The sequence below is a fragment of the Pleurodeles waltl genome, chromosome 5 (genome assembly GCF_031143425.1).
Source record: "Pleurodeles waltl isolate 20211129_DDA chromosome 5, aPleWal1.hap1.20221129, whole genome shotgun sequence".
Taxonomy (NCBI): domain Eukaryota; kingdom Metazoa; phylum Chordata; class Amphibia; order Caudata; family Salamandridae; genus Pleurodeles; species Pleurodeles waltl.
This window is the reverse complement of record NC_090444.1, coordinates 428505461-428526066: the sequence shown is the minus strand read 5'-3', so window position 1 is coordinate 428526066 and position 20606 is coordinate 428505461. Positions and strand designations below refer to the sequence as shown.

Here is a 20606-nt window from a genome sequence, read left to right as displayed (position 1 = left end):
CACAGAGTGACAAAGTCACTCTCCCCATGTGGCCAGCAACATGTCTGGTGTGTGGCAGGCTGGCAAAACTAGTCAGCCCACACTGGAAGTCGGGTATGTTTTCAGGGGGCATCTCTAAGATGCCCTCTGGGGTGTATTGCACAATAAAATGTACACTGGCATCAGTGTGCATTTATTGTGCTGAGAAGTTTGATACCAAACTTCCCAGTTTTCAGTGTAGCCATTATGGTGCTGTGGAGTTCGTGTTTGACAGACTCCCAGACCATATACTCTTATGGCTACCCTGCACTTACAATGTCTAAGGTTTTGCTTAGACACTGTAGGGGCATAGTGCTCATGCACCTATGCCCTCACCTATGGTATAGTGCACCCTGCCTTAGGGCTGTAAGGCCTGCTAGAGGGGTGACTTATCTATAACATGGGCAGTGTGAGGTTGGCATGGCACCCTGAGGCGAGTGCCATGTCGACTTAGTCATGTTCTCCCCACCAGCACACACAAGATGGAAAGCAGTGTGTCTGTGCCGAGTGAGGGGTCTCCAGGGTGGCATAAGGCTTGCTGCAGCCCTTAGAGACCTTCCCTGGCATCAGGGCCCTTGGTACCAGGGGTACCAGAGACAAGGGACTTACCTGGATGCCAGGGTGTGCCAATTGTGAAAACAAAGGTACAGGTTAAGGGAAAGAACACTGGTGCTGGGGCCTGGTTAGCAGGCCTCAGCACACTTTCAAATCATAACTTGGCATCAGCAAAGACAAAAAGTCAGGGGGTAACCATGCCAAGGAGGCATTTCCTTACACAACACCCCCCACCCCCCCAAACGAAAGAGGATGAGACTAACCTTTCCCAAGAGAGTCTTCATTTTCTAAGTGGAAGAACCTGGAAAGACCATCTGCATTGGCATGGGCAGTCCCAGGTCTGTGTTCCACTATAAAGTCCATTCCCTGTAGGGAGATGGACCACCTCAACAGTTTTGGATTTTCACCTTTCATTTGCATTAGCCACCTGAGAGGTCTGTGGTCAGTTTGAACTACAAAGTGAGTACCAAAGAGGTATGGTCTCAGCTTCTTGAGGGACCAAACCACAGCAAAGGCCTCCCTCTCAATGGCATGCCAACGCTGCTCCCTGGGGAGTAACCTCCTGCTAATGAAAGCAACAGGCTGGTCAAGGCCATCATCATTTGTTTGGGACAAAACTGCCCCTATCTCATGTTCAGAGGCATCAGTCTGCACAATGTACTGCTTGGAGTAATCTGGAGCTTTTAGAACTGGTGCTGTGCACATAGCTTGTTTCAGGGTGTCAAAGGCCTGCTGGCATTCTACACTCCAGTTTACCTTCTTGGGCATCTTCTTGGAGGTAAGTTCTGTGAGGGCTGTCACTATGGATCCATATCCCTTCACAAACCTCCTGTAGTACCCAGTCAAGCCAAGGAATGCCCTGACTTGAGTCTGGGTTTTTGGAGCTACCTAGTCCAGAATAGTCTGGTTCTTGGGTTGGAGTGGCTGAACTTGGCCTCCACCTACAAGGTGTCCCAAGTAAACCACAGTTCCCTGCCCTATCTGACATTTGGATCCCTTGATAGATAGGCCTGCTGCCTGCAGGGCCTTCAAAACCTTCTTCAGGTGGACCAGTTGATCCTGCCAGCTGGAGCTAAAGACAGCAATATCGTCAAGATAAGCTGCACTAAAGGACTCCAGGCCAGCAAGGACTTGATTCACCAACCTTTGGAAGGTGGCAGGGGCATTCTTTAAACCAAAGGGCATAACAGTAAACTGATAGTGCCCATCAGGTGTGGAGAATGTCGTCTTTTCTTTTGTGCCTGGTGCCATTTTGATTTGCCTGTACCCTGCTGTCAAGTCAAAGGTACTTAAGTATCTGGCAGCACCTAGTCGGTCAATTAATTCATCTGCCCTTGGAATGGGATGGGCATCTGTCTTGGTGACAGAATTAAGTCCTCTGTAGTCCACACAAAACCTCATCTCTCTCTTTACATCTTTGGTGAGAGGTTTGGGGACTAAGACCACTCGGCTAGCCCAGGGGCTGTCAGCGTGCTCAATGACTCCCAATTCCAGCATCTTGTGGACTTCCACCTTGATGCTTTCCTTAACTTGGTCAGACTGTCTGAAAATGTTGTTTTTGACAGGCATGCGGTCTCCTGTGTACACATCATGGGTACACAGGTGTGTCTGACCAGGGGTTAGGGAAAAGAGCTCAGCAAACTGTTGCAAGACTTTCTTACAGTCAGATTGCTGTTGGCTAGAGAGGGTGTCTGAATAGATCACTCCATCTACTGAGCCATCTTAGGGTCTGTGGAGAGGAGATCGAGATCGGGGAGAGGTTCACTCTCAGCTTCCTGGTCCTCATCTGTTGCCATCAACAGATTCACATCTGCCCTGTCATGAAAGAGTTTGAGGTGGTTCACATGGATCACCCTTTTGGGGGTCCTGCTAGTGCCTAGGTCTACCAGGTAGGTGACCTGACTCTCTCTCTCTCTCTCTCTCTCTCTCTAGTAACTGGGTAAGGGCTACTCCATCTGACCTGAAGTGCCCTGGGAGCCACAGGCTCCAGAACCCAGACTTTCTGCTCTGGCTGAAACTCAACCATAGCAGCCTTTTGGTCATACCACATCTTCTGGAGTTGTTGGCTGGCCTCAAGGTTTTTGCTTACCTTTTCCATGTACTCTGCCATCCTGGAACGTAGGCCTAGTACATAGTCCACTATATCTTGCTTAGGCTCATGAAGAGGTCTCTCCCAGCCTTCTTTTACAAGAGCTAGTGGTCCCCTGACAGGATGGCCAAACAGAAGTTCAAAGGGGGAAAACCCTACTACCATCTGAGGCACCTTTCTGTAGGCGAAAAGCAGACATGGCAAGAGGACATCCCATCTCCTTTTGAGCTTTTCAGGGAGCCCCATGATCATGCTTTTCAATGTCTTGTTAAATCTTTCTACAAGACCATTGGTTTGTGGATGGTATGGTGTGGTGAATTTGTAAGTCACCCGACACTCGATCCACATATGCTTCAGGTATGCCGACATGAAGTTGGTACCCCTGTCAGACTCCTTAGGAAATCCCACTCTGGTAAAGATACCAATGAGTGCTTTGGCTACTGCAGGGGCAGTAGTGGACCTAAGGGGAATTACTTCAGGGTATCTAGTAGCATGATCCACTACTACTAGTATGTATTGATTCCCTGAGGCTGTGGGAGGTTCAAGTGGACCCACTATGTCCACACCCACTCTTTCAAAGGGGACCCCAACCACGGGAAGTGGAATGAGGCGGTCCTTTGGGTGTCCACCTGTCTTACCACTGGCTTGACAAGTGTCACAGGAGACACAAAACTCCTTTACTTTCTGGGACATGTTGGGCCAATAGAAATGGTTAACTAACCTTTCCCAAGTCTTGGTTTGTCCCAAATGCCCAGCAAGTGGAATATCATGAGCTAAGGTTAGAATGAACTCCCTGAACTCCTGAGGCACTACCACTCTCCTAGTGGCACCAGGTTTGGGATCTCTTGCCTCAGTGTAGAGGAGTCCATCTTCCCAATAGACTCTATGTGTTCCAGTGATTTTTCCTTTGGTCTCTTCAGCAGCTTGCTGCCTACGGCCTTCAAGAGAGGGACATGTTTCTTGCCCCTTACACAACTGTTCCCTTGTGGGTCCCCCTGGGCCTAAGAGTTCAACCTGAAAAGGTTCCAACTCCATGGGCTCAGTTCCCTCAGAGGGCAGAACTTCTTCCTGAGAAGAGATGTTCTCTTTCTTTTGTTGTGTTGAAGCTGGTTCCCCAGTCTTCTTTCCTTTTCTCTTGGAGGGTTGGGCCATTTTTCCAGGCTCCAACACCACTTTTTCACCCGGAGCCTTGCACTGTGCCCTTGTCTTGACACACACCAGTTCAGTGATACCCAGCATGGCTGCATGGGTTTTGAGTTCTACCTCTGCCCATGCTGAGGACTCCAGGTCATTTCCAAGCAAACAGTCTACAGGGATATTTGAGGAGACCACCACCTGTTTCAGGCCAATGACCCCTCCCCACTCTAAAGTTACTATAGCCATGGGATGTACTTTAGTCTCATTGTCAGCGTTGGTGACTGGATAAGTTTGTCCAACCAGGTATTGACCAGGGGAAACCAGTTTCTCTGTCACCATGGGGACACTGGCACCTGTATCCCTCAGGCCTTCTACACTAATCCCATTAATTACGAGTTGCTGCCTGTATTTCTGCATATTAGGGGGCCAGGCAGCCAGTGTGGCTAAGTCCACCCCACCCTCAGAGACTAATGTAGCTTCAGTGTGAACCCTGATTTGCTCTGGACACACTGTTGATCCCACCTGAAGACTGGCTATTCCAGTGCTAACTGGAGTAGAGTTTGAAGTGGAACCTTTCTTGGGACAAGCCTTGTCTCCAGTTTGGTGTCCCTGCTGATTACATCTACGACACCAGGCCTTTTTGGGATCAAAGTTTTTACCCTTGTACCGAAAATTGTATTGTGAAGAGGCTTTGGACCCTCCCTCCTGAGCAGGTTTTTGGGGCCCTGTAGAAGACTCTTTACTTTTTCCCTTGGATGTCTCAACACTCTTCCCCTGGGGAGTCTTTGTGACCCCTTTCTTTTGGTCACCCCCTGTGGAAGTCTTGGTCACCCTAGTCTTGACCCAATGGTCCGCCTTCTTTCCCAATTCTTGGGGAGAAATTGGTCCTAGGTCTACCAGATGCTGATGCAGTTTATCATTGAAACAATTACTTAACAGGTGTTCTTTCACAAATAAATTGTACAGCCCATCACAATCATTTACACCACTGCAATGAATCCAACCATCCAGTGTTTTGACTGAGAAGTCAAAAAAATCAACACAGGTCTGGCTCGAGGATTTTTGAGCCCCCCTGAACCTAATCCTGTACTCCCCAGTGGAGAATCCAAAGCCCTCAATCAGGGTAGCCTTCATGAGGTCATAGGATTCTGCATCTTTTCCAGAGAGTGTGAGGAGTCTATCCCTACACTTTCCAGTGAACATTTCCCAAAGGAGAGCACCCCAGTGGGACATGTTTACTTTTCTGGTTGCACAAGCCCTCTTTAAAGCTGTGAACCATTTGGTGATGTCATCACCATCTTAATATTTAGTTACAATCACTTTAGGGATTTTTAGCATGTCAGGAGAATCTCTGACCCTATTTATGTTGCTGCCACACCATTGATGGGACCTAAGCCCATCTCTTGTCTTTCCCTTTCTATGGCTAGGATCTGTCTTCCAAAGCCAATCTTTTGGCCAACCTGGCTAGCAGGAGGTCATCTTCATTGAGGCTTTCCTCAAAGCTTCCGGAGTTGCTGGACTCTCCTGTGAGAGACGCAGCATCTCTGACTATCACATTCGGAGTCAGGGTTGGAGAAACCCTGGTCTCCCTATCTAGGACTGGAGGTGTCCTCCTCTGTGAGGCCATCATCAGAGGGGTTGTTTGTAGCAAACTCTGCCAAAAGCTCCTGGAGCTGTACTTTGGTAGGGTTTGAACCAGTTTTTATCTTTTTGATTTTGCAGAGAGACCTTAACTCTGACATCCTAAGATGTAGGTAAGGGTTGAGGTTGAGTTCCATCACTATCTCTTCTGCAGCAGACATTGTGTTTCTAAAAGTTGGAATACTTTTTAAGAGTCTAAAACTATCTCTAGAACTTAATTCAAACTTTTACAAAACTTTTAAACTCTAAAAGAAATGCTAACAGGGACTAACACAAGGCCCTAGCAGGACTGTTAAAAATTTAGAAAAATAGCTCAAATTTCAAAAATCAGTTTCTAACGACAATTTTTGGAATTCATTCGTGTGATCAGGTATTGGCTGAGTAGTCCAGCAAATGCAAAGTCTTGTACCCCACCGCTGATCCACCAATGTAGGAAGTTGGCTCTGTATGTACTATTTCAAAGTATGAAATAGCATGCGCCGAGTCCAAGGGCTCCCTTTAGAGGTAAGATAGTGGCAAAAAGAGATCATTCTAATGCTCTATTTTGTGGTAGTGTGGTCGAGCAGTAGGCTTATTAGAGGGTAGTGTTAAGCATTTGTTGTACACACACAGGCAATGAATGAGGAACACACACTCAAAGACAATTCTAGGCCAATAGGTTTTTGTACAGAAAAATATATTTTCTTAGTTTAAGAACCACAGGTTCAAGATTAACAATCAATACTTCAAATGAAAGGTACTTCACTTAGGTATCATAGGAACTTTGAATCAGCAAAATAGCATGTACAGTTTTGGCAAAAATGGCAATAAGCTATTTTAAAACTAGACACAGTGCAAATTTCAACAGTTCCTGGGGGAGGTAAGTATTGGTTAGTTTTGCAGGTAAGTAAACCACCTACAGGGTTCAAAGTTGGGTCCAAGGTAGCCCACCGTTGGGGGTTCAGGGCAACCCCAAAGTTATCATACCAGCAGCTCAGGGCCGGTCAGGTGCAGAGGTCAAAGTGGTGCCCAAAACGCATAGGCTTCAAAGGAGAAGGGGGTGCCCCGGTTACAGTCTGCCAGCAGGTAAGTATCCGCGACTTCGGAGGGCAGACCAGGGGGGTTTTGTAGGGCACTGGGGGGGACACAAGTCAGCACAAAAAGTACACCCTCAGCGGCACGGGGGCAGCGGGTGCAGAGTGCAAACAGGCGTCGGGTTTGCAATAGGTTTCAATGGCAGACCCAGGGGTCTCTTCAGCAAAACAGACAGGCAAGGGGGGGGGGGTCCTCGGGGTAGCCACCACCTGGGCAAGGGAAAGGGCCACCTGGGGGTCGCTCCTGCACTGGAGGTCGGATCCTTCAGGTCCTGGGGGCTGCGGGTGCAGTGTCTTTACCAGGCGTTGGGTTCTTGGAAGCAGGCAGTCGCGGTAAGGGGGAGCCTCTGGATTCCCTCTGCAGGCGTCGCTGGGGGGGGCTCTGGGGGGGTCAACTCTGGCTACTCACAGGGTCGCAGTCACCGGGGAGTCCTCCCTATAGTGTTGTTTCTCCGCAGGTCGAGACGGGGGCATCAGGTGCAGAGTGGAAAGTCTCACGCTTCAGGTGGGAAACGTGGAGTCCTTTTAAAGTTGTTTCTTTGTTGCAAGTTTTGGTTTCTTTGGAACAGGGCCGCTGTCCTTGGGAGTTCTTGGTCCTTTTAGATGCAGGGTAGTCCTCTGAGGCTTCAGAGGTTGCTGGACCCTGGGGGACGCGTCGCTGTTGCAGTTTTTCTTGAAGTGGGGAGACAGGCCAGTAGGGCTAGGGCCAAAGCAGTTGGTGTCTCCGTCTTCTCTGCAGGGCTTTCAGGTCAGTAGTCCTTCTTCGTCTTCAGGTTGCAGGAATCTGTTTCCTAGGTTCTGGGGGCCCTTAAATACTCAATTTAGGGGTGTGTTTAGGTCTGGGGGGTTAGTAGCCAATGGCTACTAGCCCTGAGGGTGGCTACACCTTCTTTGTGCCTCCTCCCTGAGGGGAGGGGGGCACATCCCTAATCCTATTGGGGGAATACTCCATCTGCAAGATGGAGGATTTCTAAAAGTCAGAGTCACCTCAGCTCAGGACACCTTAGGGGTTGTCCTGACTGGCCAGTGACTCCTCCTTGTTTTTTTCATTATCTCCTCCGGCTTTGCCGCCAAAAGTGGGGCTGTGGCCAGAGGGGGCGGGCATCTCCAGTAGCTGGAATGCCCTGTGGCGCTGTAACAAAGAGGGTGAGCCTTTGAGGCTCACCGCCAGGTGTTACAGTTCCTGCAGGGGGAGGTGAGAAGCACCTCCACTCAGTACAGGCCAACATGTCTGGTGTGTGGCAGGCTGGCAAAACTAGTCAGCCCACACTGGAAGTCGGGTATGTTTTCAGGGGGCATCTCTAAGATGCCCTCTGGGGTGTATTGCACAATAAAATGTACACTGGCATCAGTGTGCATTTATTGTGCTGAGAAGTTTGATACCAAACTTCCCAGTTTTCAGTGTAGCCATTATGGTGCTGTGGAGTTCATGTTTGACAGACTCCCAGACCATATACTCTTATGGCTACCCTGCACTTACAATGTCTAAGGTTTTGCTTAGACACTGTAGGGGCATAGTGCTCATGCACCTATGCCCTCACCTATGGTATAGTGCACCCTGCCTTAGGGCTGTAAGGCCTGCTAGAGGGGTGACTTATCTATGCCATGGGCAGTGTGAGTTTGACATGGCACCCTGAGGGGAGTGCCATGTCGACTTTGTCATGTTCTCCCCACCAGCAAACACAAGCTGGCAAGCAGTGTGTCTGTACCGAGTGAGGGGTCTCCAGGGTGGCATAAGACATGCTGCAGCCCTTAGAGACCTTCCCTGGCATCAGGGCCCTTGGTACCAGGGGTACCAGAGGCAAGGGACTTACCTGGATGCCAGGGTGTGACAATTGTGAAAACAAAGGTACAGGTTTAGGGAAAGAACACTGGTGCTTGGGCCTGGTTAGCATGTCTCAGCACACTTTCAAATCATAACTTGGCATCAGCAAAGGCAAAAAGTCAGTTGGGTAACCATGCCAAGGAGGTATTTCCTTACAACAGGGAATTAAGGGAATGAGGACCAAAAAAAAAAATCTGCAGATTTTTTAAAACTAGACACCTAGGGGAATCCAAGATGGGGTGACTTGTGGGGCTTTCACCAGGTTCTGTTATCCAGAATCCTTTCCAAACCTCAAAATTTGGTCACAAAAACACTTTTTACTTACATTTCGGTGACAGAAAGTTCTGGAATCTGAGAGGAGCCACAAATGTCCTTCCACCCAGCATTCCCCCAAGTCTCCCGATAAAGATGGTACCTCACTTGTGTGGATAGGCCTAGTGCTCGCGACAGGAAATGCCCCAAAACACTATCTGGACACATCAAAATTATCAAATACAAAACTACCTGTTTTTGGAGGGGGGGGAGGGGGCACCTGCGTTTTTTGTCCTGGGCTCAGCAGACATCTAGGGAAACCTACCAAACCCAGACATTTCTGAAAACTAGACACCCGAGGAAGTCCAGGGAGGTGTGACTTGCGTGGATCCCCCAATATTTTCTTACCAAGAATAACCAGGCCCATACTGGTTGGTAGCCACCACCCCACCATTTTTTATTTTATTTGTATTCCCTGGCATATAGTAGACTTTCTTCCCCTCCACCCCCAGGGAGTGGATCAGGGGTATTTGCCCAATCTGCCCAGTGGGAGGAACAACTTTGGCCCCATTTATTTGGGGTGAGGGTATGGCCATACCCCCACCCTCTTATTTTGAAATAAAAATCTTCCCTGGTCTCTGGTGGGCTTTCTGCCCCCCTTGGCAGATGGGCCTTCCATAAATAAGCCGATCTGCCCCCAAGGGGGGGGGGCAGATATGGTCAACAGTAATGTGCCCCCATGGGGAGCGACCCTTGCCCAAGGGGCTGCCCCCCCCCAAACAAAACAAACACACACACCAATCCCTGGTGTCTAGTGGTTTCTGCCCCCCTTGGGCACAGATTGGCCTAACAAAAATAGGCCGATCTGCCCAAGGGGGGCAGAAATGGCCTAAATACAATTTGCCCCCCAGGGGAGAGACCCTTGCCTAAGGGGTTGCTCTCCCCATACATAAAAACATAAAATAAATAAAAACATATATATATATACATATATATATATATATATATATATATATATATATATATATATATATATGGAAAATGTCACTTACCCAGTGTACATCTGTTCGTGGTATTAGTCGCTGCAGATTCACATGCTGTGCACATCCCGCCATCTGGTGTTGGGCTCGGAGTGTTACAAGTTGTTTTTCTTCGAAGAAGTCTTTTTTCGAGTCACGAGACCGAGGGACTCCTCCCATTTCGACTCCATTGCGCATGGGCGTCGACTCCATCTTAGATTGTTTTCCCCGCAGAGGGTGAGGTAGGAGTTGTGTATGCTAGTAATAGTGCCCATGCAATGGAGTGAATACGTATGTACATAATGAAGTTTAAAGTAATATATTTACAAATGTTCAAGATCAACTTATAAACGGCTACAGGCTCCCGGGGAGGCGGGTGGGCGCATGTGAATCTGCAGCGACTAATGCCACGAACAGATGTAAACTCAGGTAAGTGACATTTTCCGTTCGATGGCATGTGTAGCTGCAGATACACATGCTGTGCATAGACTAGTAAGCAGTTATCTCCCCAAAAGCGGTGGTTCAGCCTGTAGGAGTTGAAGTTGTTTGAAATAATGTTCGTAGTACAGCTTGACCTACTGTGGCTTGTTGTGCCGTTAACACATCTACACAGTAGTGTTTGGTAAAGGTATGAGGCGTAGACCATGTTGCTGCCTTACATATTTCGTTCATTGGAATATTTCCTAGAAAGGCCATGGTAGCACCTTTTTTTCTGGTTGAGTGTGCCTTTGGTGTAATAGGCAGCTCTCTCTTTGCTTTAAGATAGCAGGTTTGAATACACTTAACTATCCATCTAGCAAAGACTTGTTTAGAAATTGGATTCCCTGTATGAGGTTTTTGGAAAGCAATAAATAGTTGTTTTGTTTTTCGAATTAGTTTTGTTCTGTCAATGTAGTACATTAAAGCTCTTTTGATGTCTAATGTATGTAGTGCTCTTTCAGCTACAGAATCTGGCTGTGGGAAGAACACTGGTAATTCTACCGTTTGATTCAAGTGGAACGGTGAGATCACTTTTGGTAAAAATTTTGGATTTGTCCGTAGAACTACTTTATGCTTGTGTATTTGAATAAATGGTTCTTGTATGGTAAATGCTTGAATTTCACTCACTCTTCTTAGAGATGTGATGGCAATCAGAAATGCAACTTTCCATGTTAAATATTGCATTTCACAAGAGTACATGGGCTCAAAAGGTGGACCCATGAGTCGTGTTAAGACAATGTTGAGGTTCCATGAAGGAACTGGTGGTGTTCGTGGTGGTATAATTCTCTTTAGGCCTTCCATAAATGCTTTTATGACTGGTATCCTAAATAATGAAGTTGAGTGCGTAATTTGCAGGTAGGCTGAAATTGCGGTCAGATATATTTTTATTGAAGAGAAAGCTAGCTTTGACTTTTGCAATTGTAGTAAGTATCCTACTATATCTTTGGCAGATGCGTGTAAGGGTTGAATTTGATTATTATGGCAGTAATAAACAAATCTTTTCCACTTATTTGCATAGCAGTGTCTAGTGGTAGGTTTCCTAGCTTGTCTTATGACCTCCATACATTCTTGTGTGAGGCCTAAGTGTCCGAATTCTAGGATTTCAGGAGCCAAATTGCTAGATTCAGCGATGCTGGATTTGGATGTCTGATCTGTTGTTTGTGTTGTGTTAACAGATCTGGTCTGTTTGGTAGTTTGACATGAGATACTACTGAGAGGTCTAGTATTGTTGTGTACCAAGGTTGTCTTGCCCATGTCGGTGCTATTAGTATGAGTTTGAGTTTGTTTTGACTCAATTTGTTTACTAGATATGGAAGGAGTGGGAGAGGGGGAGGGGGAAAAGCGTAAGCAAATATCCCTGACCAGCTCATCCATAACGCATTGCCCTGAGACTGATCTTGTGGGTACCTGGATGCGAAGTTTTGGCATTTTGAGTTTTCCTTTGTTGCAAATAGATCTATTTGTGGTGTTCCCCACATTTGGAAGTAAGTGTTCAGTATTTGGGGGTGAATCTCCCATTCGTGGATCTGTTGGTGATCCAGAGAGAGATTGTCTGCTAACTGGTTCTGAATTCCTGGAATAAATTGTGCTATTAGGCGAATGTGGTTGTGAATCGCCCAATGCCATATTTTCTGTGTTAGGAGACACAACTGTGTCGAGTGTGTGCCTCCCTGTTTGTTTAGGTAATACATTGTTGTCATGTTGTCTGTTTTGACAAGAATGTGTTTGTGGCTTATTATGGGTTGAAATGCTTTGAGCGCTAGAAATACCGCTAACAGTTCTAAGTGATTTATGTGAAACTGTTTTTGCTGTATGTCCCATTGTCCTTGGATGCTGTGTTGATTGAGGTGTGCTCCCCACCCTATCATGGAAGCATCTGTTGTTATTACGTATTGTGGCACTGGGTCTTGGAAAGGCCGCCCTTGGTTTAAATTTATACTGTTCCACCATTGAAGCGAGATGTATGTTTGGCGGTCTATCAACACCAGATCTAGAAGCTGACCCTGTGCTTGTGACCATTGTGATGCTAGGCACTGTTGTAAGGGCCGCATGTGCAACCTTGCGTTTGGGACAATGGCTATGCATGAAGACATCATGCCTAGTAGTTTCATCACCATTTTGACTTGTATCTTTTGATTTGGATACATGGTCTGTATCACATTGTGAAATGTGTGAACTCTTTGTGGACTTGGAGTGGCAATCCCTTTTGCTGTGTTGATTGTTGCTCCTAAGTATTGCTGTGTTTGACACGGCAGAAGGTGTGACTTTGTGTATTTGATTGAGAAACCTAGTTTGTGGAGGATTTCTATGACATATTTTGTGTGTTGTGAACACCGTCTTAGCGTGTTGGTTTTGATTAACCAATCGTCTAGGTACGGGAACACATGTATTTGCTGCCTTCTGATATGTGCAGTTACTACTGCTAGGCATTTTGTAAAAACTCTAGGTGCAGTTGTTATTCCGAATGGCAACACTTTGAATTGGTAATGTATCCCTTGGAATACAAACCTTAGGTACTTTCTGTGTGAAGGATGTATTGGTATATGGAAATATGCATCCTTTAGGTCTAGTGTTGTCATGTAGTCTTGTTGTTTGAGCAGTGGGATTACGTCTTGTAATGTAACCATGTGAAAGTGATCTGATTTGATGTAGGTATTTAATGTTCTGAGATCTAGTATAGGTCTCAGACTCTTGTCTTTTTTGGGTATTAGAAAGTACAAGGAGTAAACTCCTGTGTTTATTTGTTGTTTTGGTACTAACTCTATTGCTTCTTTTTGTAGCAATGCCTGAACTTCTAGTCCTAGAAGATCTATATGTTGTTTTGACATATTGTGTGTTTTCGGTGGGATGTTTGGAGGGAATTTGAGAAATTCTATGCAATAACCATGCTGGATAATTGCTAAGACCCAAGTGTCTGTTGTTATTTCCTCCCAATGTTTGTAAAACTTGGTTAGTCTCCCCCCCACAGGTGTTATGTGTTGGGGATTTGTGACCTTGAAGTCACTGCTTGTTTTGAGGAGTTTTGGGACTTTGGAACTTTCCTCTATTCCTTTGAAATTGTCCCCCTTTATATTGTCCCCGAAAACCTCCCCGCTGATACTGGCTTTGGTAAGTGGGCTTTGTTTGTGAGGTTGTGGCTTCTGTGGTGTGCCCTCGAAACCCCCCTCGAAATTGTGTCTTTCGAAATGTGCCTCTGCTCTGTGGGGAGTAGAGTGCGCCCATGGCTTTGGCCGTGTCAGTGTCTTTCTTAAGTTTTTCGATCGTAGTGTCCACCTCCGGCCCAAAAAACTGCTGTCCGTTGAATGGCATATTCAGCACAGCTTGCTGTATCTCTGGTTTAAATCCTGATGTACGCAGCCATGCATGTCTCCTTATTGTTACTGCTGTGTTGACAGTTCTAGCAGCTGTGTCTGCAGCATCCATTGCTGACCGTATCTGATTATTGGAGATACCCTGTCCTTCTACTACTTGCTGCGCTCTTTTTTGGAAATCCTTGGGTAAATGTTCAATAAGGTGTTGCATCTCATCCCAATGGGCCCTATCATATCTGGCTAGCAAAGCTTGCGAATTTGCAATACGCCACTGGTTTGCTGCTTGTGCCGCCACCCTTTTGCCTGCAGCATCGAATTTTCGACTTTCTTTATCTGGAGGTGGTGCATCTCCTGAAGTATGTGAGTTGGCTCTTTTGCGCGCTGCTCTCACTACAACAGAGTCTGGTGTTAGCTGTTGTGTAATGTACACTGGGTCTGTTGGTGGCGGTTTATATTTTTTATCTACTCTTGGAGTAATGGCTCTCCCTTTAACAGGCTCCTCAAACACTTGTTTGAAGTGTTTTAGCATTCCGGGTAGCATAGGAAGACTCTGATATTGGCTGTGTGTGGACGACAGTGTATTAAAAAGAAAGTCGTCTTCAATGGGCTCTGAATGAAGGCTGACATTATGAAATGCCGCTGCTCTTGACACCACCTGTGCGTAGCCTGTACTATCCTCTGGTGGCGATGGTTTAGCTGGATAGCATTCTGGACTATTATCTGACACTGGTGCGTCATAAAGGTCCCATGCGTCAGGGTCATCTTGACTCATTCCTGTATGAGTTGGGGATTGCATCATTGGTGGAGTGGCTACCGGTGATGGTTGCGGAGAGTGATGTGGGGATGGTGGCGGTGTTACTTGTTTAGCCACCTTTGCGTGTGGCTGTTTGTCCTTATCTTGGAAGGCAAGCTTGCGTTTCATTTTGACTGGAGGAAGAGTGCTGATCTTCCCTGTATCTTTTTGAATAAAGAGCCGTCTTTGTGTGTGATCTGCCTCTATTGCCTGTAATTCCTGTCCAAATCTATGTGTCTTCATTTGTGTGGACAGTCCTTGTTCCTCAGTGTAGGAACTTGTTTTCGGTTCCGAGGCCGGATATTTCGGTACCGAAACCTTTTCGGCTGCTTTTTTCGGCTCCGACGAAACCTTTTTTACTTTCGGCGTCGTGCTCTCTCGGTGCCGCTGTCTCGGTGCCGAATCTTCTCTGAGCCACTATCTCAGGCCCGAGATTGCTGTGTGCCGGTATCTCGACCGGAGTCGGATGACTTCGACACCAGCTCGCCCTTTTTCGGTGCCGATGAACGGTCACCTACTTTTCGGGTTAAGCCATGGCCTGTTGGTGGTGGCGTCCCCTGGGCTTTAGCGCTTTTCTCGTGAGTTCTTGGTTTCGACGTCTTACTCACGGTTTTAGGCATTTCCTCGGGATCGATCTCCTCAGAGTCCGACTCCTGGGTGGAGAATGTTTCTTCCTCCTCCTCGAAACGCTCTTGTCCTGTCGGCGCCGACGCCATTTGCAGTCTTCTTGCTCTTCGGTCCCCGAGTGTCTTCCTGGACCGAAACGCTCGACAGGCCTCACAAGTATCCTCCTTGTGTTCTGGTGACAAACACAAGTTACAGACCAGATGTTGATCTGTATATGGATACTTGTTATGGCATTTTGGACAGAAGCGGAATGGGGTCCGTTCCATCAGCCTTGAAGAGACACGTGGCCGGGCCGACCAGGCCCCGACGGGGATGGAAGAAAACCCCGAAGGGCCACCGGAGCTCTTCTTAATTCGGTGTCGATCTGTTGTAACTAACCGGATACCGAACGCAAACAATACCGACGATTTTTCCGAGATTCTAACTAACTTTCCGACCCGAAACACGGAGCGAAAAGGAACACGTCCGAACCCGATGGTGGAAAAAAAACAATCTAAGATGGAGTCGAAATGGGAGGAGTCCCTCGGTCTCGTGACTCGAAAAAAGACTTCTTCGAAGAAAAACAACTTGTAACACTCCGAGCCCAACACCAGATGGCGGGATGTGCACAGCATGTGTATCTGCAGCTACACATACCATCGAACATATATATATATTCAATGGTGTCTAGAGGTTTCTGTCCCCGCTGGGGGCAGATCGGCCTAATTATATTAGGCTGATCTGCCTCCAGGGGGGTCAGAAAAGGCCTAAAATATTTTGCCCCCCTCCCCTGGGGAGCGGCCCTTGCCCAAGGGGCCGCTCCCATTATGTGTAAGTAAAAAAAAAAAAAAAATCCCTGGTGTCTGGTGGTTTCTGTCCCCCCCGGGGGCAGATCGGCCTAATTATATTAAAATGATTTGGCTCCCCGGGAGCGACCCTTGCCTAAGGTGTCGCTCCCCTTATGCGTAAGTATGATAAAAAAAAAAATCCCTGGTGCCTAATGTTTTCTGCCCCCCTGGGGGCAGATTGGCCTAATTATATTAAAATGATTTGGCTCCCTGGGAGCGACCCTTGCCTAAGGGTTTGCTCCACACACATAAAAAAATAAAAATGAAAAAGAAATATACATCCCTGGTGTCTAGTGGTTTTCTGCCCCCGAGGGCAGATCAACCTAATTATATTAGGTCGATCTGCCCCCAAGGGGGGCAGAAATGGCCTACAAATCATTTGGGCCCTTGCCCAAGGGGCTGCTCCCCTTACTGAAATGTAAAAAAAAAAAAAGAAAGAAAGAAATCCCTGGTGTCTAGTGGGCATTTCTGCAGCAGAAATGCTTTGAGAGACATGAAAGAAAAGGAAAGGTCTTTCCTTTACTTTCATGTCTCTCCCGCCCCACCTCCCGATCGGAAGAGAAATGCAAAAGCATTTCTCTTCCGGGAATGCGCTGGGAGGTGACCTCTGATGAGGCCAGCTCACCCGCGTCACCCAGGGAGATAATAGACAAATTTGGAATGAAGCAAATTTGCTGGCAGTTGAGCATATTTTGTAAGAAAAGAAACTGCATGCCATCTTCCTTGCCAAGGTTTACCACTTATCCTGAACTTTGGTGGTCAGACAGCTCTTGCACAGAAAGCCCGTGCAGCTTTGGTCAACAGGTAGACTCAGCCTTTGCCTTCTACTACATTATCCCACTCCCTGATCTTCTTTCTAATCAATGTTGTCAAATTCTCACTTGCGAGTGAAAAGGGAAGGGTAAGATGCCTCTTGGAGTGTCAGTATCTAGGATCCTGCATAATACTATTGCCCAAGGGAGTTTTAACAGCTAGAGCTATACAGAGGGCCAGAAGCGGCAATAAAATCTCAGCATAGTCCGCTTACATTAATAGGAACACTGTCAAAGATCTACAGCTTACTATCAGATCAGCTACGTAGTAAAAACACAAACGTTGGTGAAGATGCTTTCATTTATAGCAAGATGAACGAGTTACTTACGTTCGGTAACGACTTTTCTGGTGGATACGTTAGCTACCTGTGGATTCCTCACCTTATGAATTCTCCCCTTGCGCCAGCTTTCGACGGAAATCTTCTTCCTAGCTTCCGCACGTCGACGAGGACGTCACGTCACATTTGCCCACGCAACGCCGCCTGACGTCATACAGGCAATAAGCGGTCCTCGCCGACGTGCCGGCGTCAGTACCAACATTTTTTACGTGCCTCTGAGAAGAACAGGCCATTGAAACAATCAATCATATAACAATATTTAATAACATCAAAAGATAAAAACATAATTCCAAAATGTCAACTTTTTATTTTATTTATTTTTTAACATTAGTACCTAAATATATATAATACATCTGAAGACCTTCAAATACCAAGTGGAGCACACCCAAGGATAACTTGGTAAGACCAGACAGGCAACGGGGAGGCTGGAGGTACCGTGAGGAATCCACAGGTAGCTAACGTATCCACCAGAAAAGTCGTTACCGAAGCTAAGTAACTCGTTCTTCTGATGGATACAACTACCTGTGGATTCCTCACCTTATGAATAGAGTCCCAAAGCAGTACTGCACTCGTGGAGGGTGCCTGAATGGTCAAACCAAGAAATCCTGCAGCACTGACCGTGCAAAATGGCCATCCCTCCTAACCTCCGAATCCAAGCAGTAATGCTTCGCAAAAGTATGGAGAGATGACCAAGTTGCAGCCTTACAGATGTCAACCACAGGAACACCCCTAGCCAAGGCCGAAGAGGCCGACTTAGCTCTGGTGGAATGAGCTCTTATTCCATCATGGGGTTCTTTCTTTGCCAGAGATTAACACAGATTAATGCAAAGAATGACCCACTGGAGAGTGTTCTCTTGTGGACTGCCCTTCCTCTCCTCTTTCCCACGTACCCGATGAAGAGTTGATACCTCCAACCTAAAATCCTTCGCTCTGTCCACGTAAAAGTTCAGTGCTCTTTTCGGGTCTAAACAGTGCAGTCTTTCTTCCTCTTTCGAAGGATGAGGTGGAGGATAAAAAGAGGAAAGGGTAATAGTTTGGCCCATATGAAAGGGTGAAACAACCTTCGGCAAGAAAGCAGCCTTGGTCCTCAACACCACCTTAGCCCCATAAAAAGATGTGTATGGGGGTTTAACAGATAGAGCCTGCAGCTCACTCACTCTTCTCGCTGAAGTGATTGCAACAAGGAAAACAGTCTTCAGAACCAACAACCTCAATGGGCAAGAATGCATTGGCTCAAACGATGAGCCCATAAGAAATGTTAAGACTAGATTTAAATCCCACTTAGGCATAATGAAAGGAGTGGGAGGAAACTTATTGAGACCTTTTAAAACTCTTAGCACTATAGGAGATTTAAATAAAGAAGGTTGGTCTGGAAGACAAAGAAAGGCTGACAGGGCCGACAAATATCCCTTAACTGTAGCCACTGCACAAAGCCGGATACTGAGGAGCCTGGGCTCAAGGTGACATCGGCGCCGGCCCCGGCGTCTGAGAAGCTGGTGAGAACTCCTGACGCTGAGGAACTTCAAACACCGATGGTGGATTCACAGGCGACATCGGCGAAGCTGGAGAAGTCGGTGATGCAAAAGGCGTCTGCGGCTGTGGAGAGATGGTGGGGCTCACTTCCCATGTTTTTCGGTGTCAAGCTGAAGGCGACCTCGAACGCGATCTCTGCCTACTCGACCGGCGCCGAGATTCATGACGACACCGGGAGTCACAATGACGCCGATGGGACTTCGGAGAGGATGACTTGCGTCAATGCCGCTTTTCTTTTTTCTTAGACTTCGCCAAAAAGAGCTTTGCTTCTCGCTCCTTTAACGCCTTCGGTTTCTTCCGTTGACAAGAGTCACATTTGTCAACGTCGTGGTCGGAGCTGAGACACCACAAACAGTCTGTATGTGGGTCCGTCACCAACATTTTGCCTCCGCACTCATTGCAGGGCTTAAAACCAGACTTTCTTTGCGCCATTCTTTCTTTCTAAAAGAAAGAAACAGCAACAATAACTGTAACTACGCAGAGTAGTAACAGTAGCTACTTCGAAGAATAACCGTCGATCGAATGGCACGGAAAAAAGGGAACTGACGTCGGCGGAAGCTAGGAAGAAGATTTCCGTCGAAAGCTGGCGCAAGGGGAGAATTCATAAGGTGAGGAATCCACAGGTAGTTGTATCCATCAGAAACTGGTGTTACTACGGCAGCTAAGTACCCATTTGCTAAGAGAGAGAGCACTGGCTACAAAAAACATATTAGGGTAACACTACCATTTAAAAGAGCATTAAAAAAAATCTAGATTCCTTCTGGGCGGTACATGTTTTGTAGACATACAAAACTTTCATGCATCTGCTCCATAGTTTTGAAACAGTAAGGGTGTCAGCATATTCCGAATACACTTGAATGAGAACTGTATGAAAAAAGCACAACTTCATGTATGAACATGAATTGTATAATACTGACCCTGTTCTCCATGGATTTCTTGACAAGGTTAAAACTCTTCCATCGGGTCTCAAACTCATGCTTGTGAGATCCATGGAAATGCAACAGATCACCCAAAATCTGAAGACAGATAATGAACAAGTTACAAAAAGAGCAAACAACACAAAGAATAAATGATACACATATTTAAGTAGTCATACCTTTATGATTAGAAACAAAGACTTGGTATCATCTTCTGAGTTGCCAAGAATAAAGTCTAGTATTAGAGGGGGGAAAAGTTAAGAAAAATGAAGCACATTGTTCACCATCAGGTTCAGCAAATACAACATTGACATTTTATTCAGCCTTTTGCACAAAACTACAATATTGAAAGGGAAATGAAAGTTGTCCTAAAAATATGGGCTCATGATTTTATGATATATTTCTGCTGGACACGGAGATAAAATAAGTTTGGCAGAAAAATACACAACCAAGTTAATTTCCTGACTTTGCAAAAATAGCCACTTTTAAAAAACATCATTGATTAACAGCTAATTAGTAAAGAAATTGTATGCTATACATGAAGCAGCACAAACATGGCACAAAACAAAATCTCGCAGCACTTTGTATGGAAAAAAAGAATTGTCCCGTCCCTAGCAGAATTTATGTAATTTCCGTCACCAAATCCTGTGCATACATGACTGTGTCAAACATGATTCAATGTGATGCTGGAAGACTGTTTATAAAGGAATATTTACTATAACTATAACTTACTATTTATTTATAAGAATATCTATATATGGAAAATGTCACTTACCCAGTGTACATCTGTACAGCGTCTCATGCCACGAACAGATGTACACTGGGTAAGTGACATTTTCCGTTCGGTGGCATGTGTAGCTGCAGATACACATGCTGTGCATAGACTACCAAGCAGTAATCTCCCCAAAAAGCGGTGGTTTAACCTGTAGGAGTTGAAGTTGTCTGAAATAATGTTCTTAATACAGCCTGTCCTACTGTGGCTTGTTGTGTTGCTAACACGTCTACACAGTAATGCTTAGTAAATGTATGAGGCGTAGACCAGGTGGCTGCCTTACAAATTTCTGTCATTGGTATATTCCCAAGAAAAGCCATTGTGGCGCCTTTCTTTCTAGTGGAATGTGCTCTTGGTGTAATAGGTAATTCTCTTTTTGCTTTAATGTAGCAAGTTTGAAAACATTTAACTACAGGGAGTGCAGAATTATTAGGCAAATGAGTATTTTGACCACATCATCCTCTTTATGCATGTTGTCTTACTCCAAGCTGTATAGGCTCGAAAGCCTACTACCAATTAAGCATATTAGGTGATGTGCATCTCTGTAATGAGAAGGGGTGTGGTCTAATGACATCAACACCCTATAT

General features: G+C 46.2%; 1 protein-coding gene across 1 annotated transcript in view; it reads right to left on the bottom strand.

Annotated features, from left to right (window-relative positions):
• PSME4 (proteasome activator subunit 4) overlaps nucleotides 1-20606 on the bottom strand; it is a 1396200-nt gene that overhangs the window by 899555 nt on the left and 476039 nt on the right. Inside the window, exons 23-24 of the mRNA XM_069234194.1 lie at nucleotides 19427-19482; nucleotides 19248-19346 (exon numbers count right to left, since the gene is read on the bottom strand). Of these exons, the coding sequence (XP_069090295.1) occupies nucleotides 19248-19346; nucleotides 19427-19482 (155 nt within the window). The remainder of the gene's footprint in view (nucleotides 1-19247; nucleotides 19347-19426; nucleotides 19483-20606) is intronic.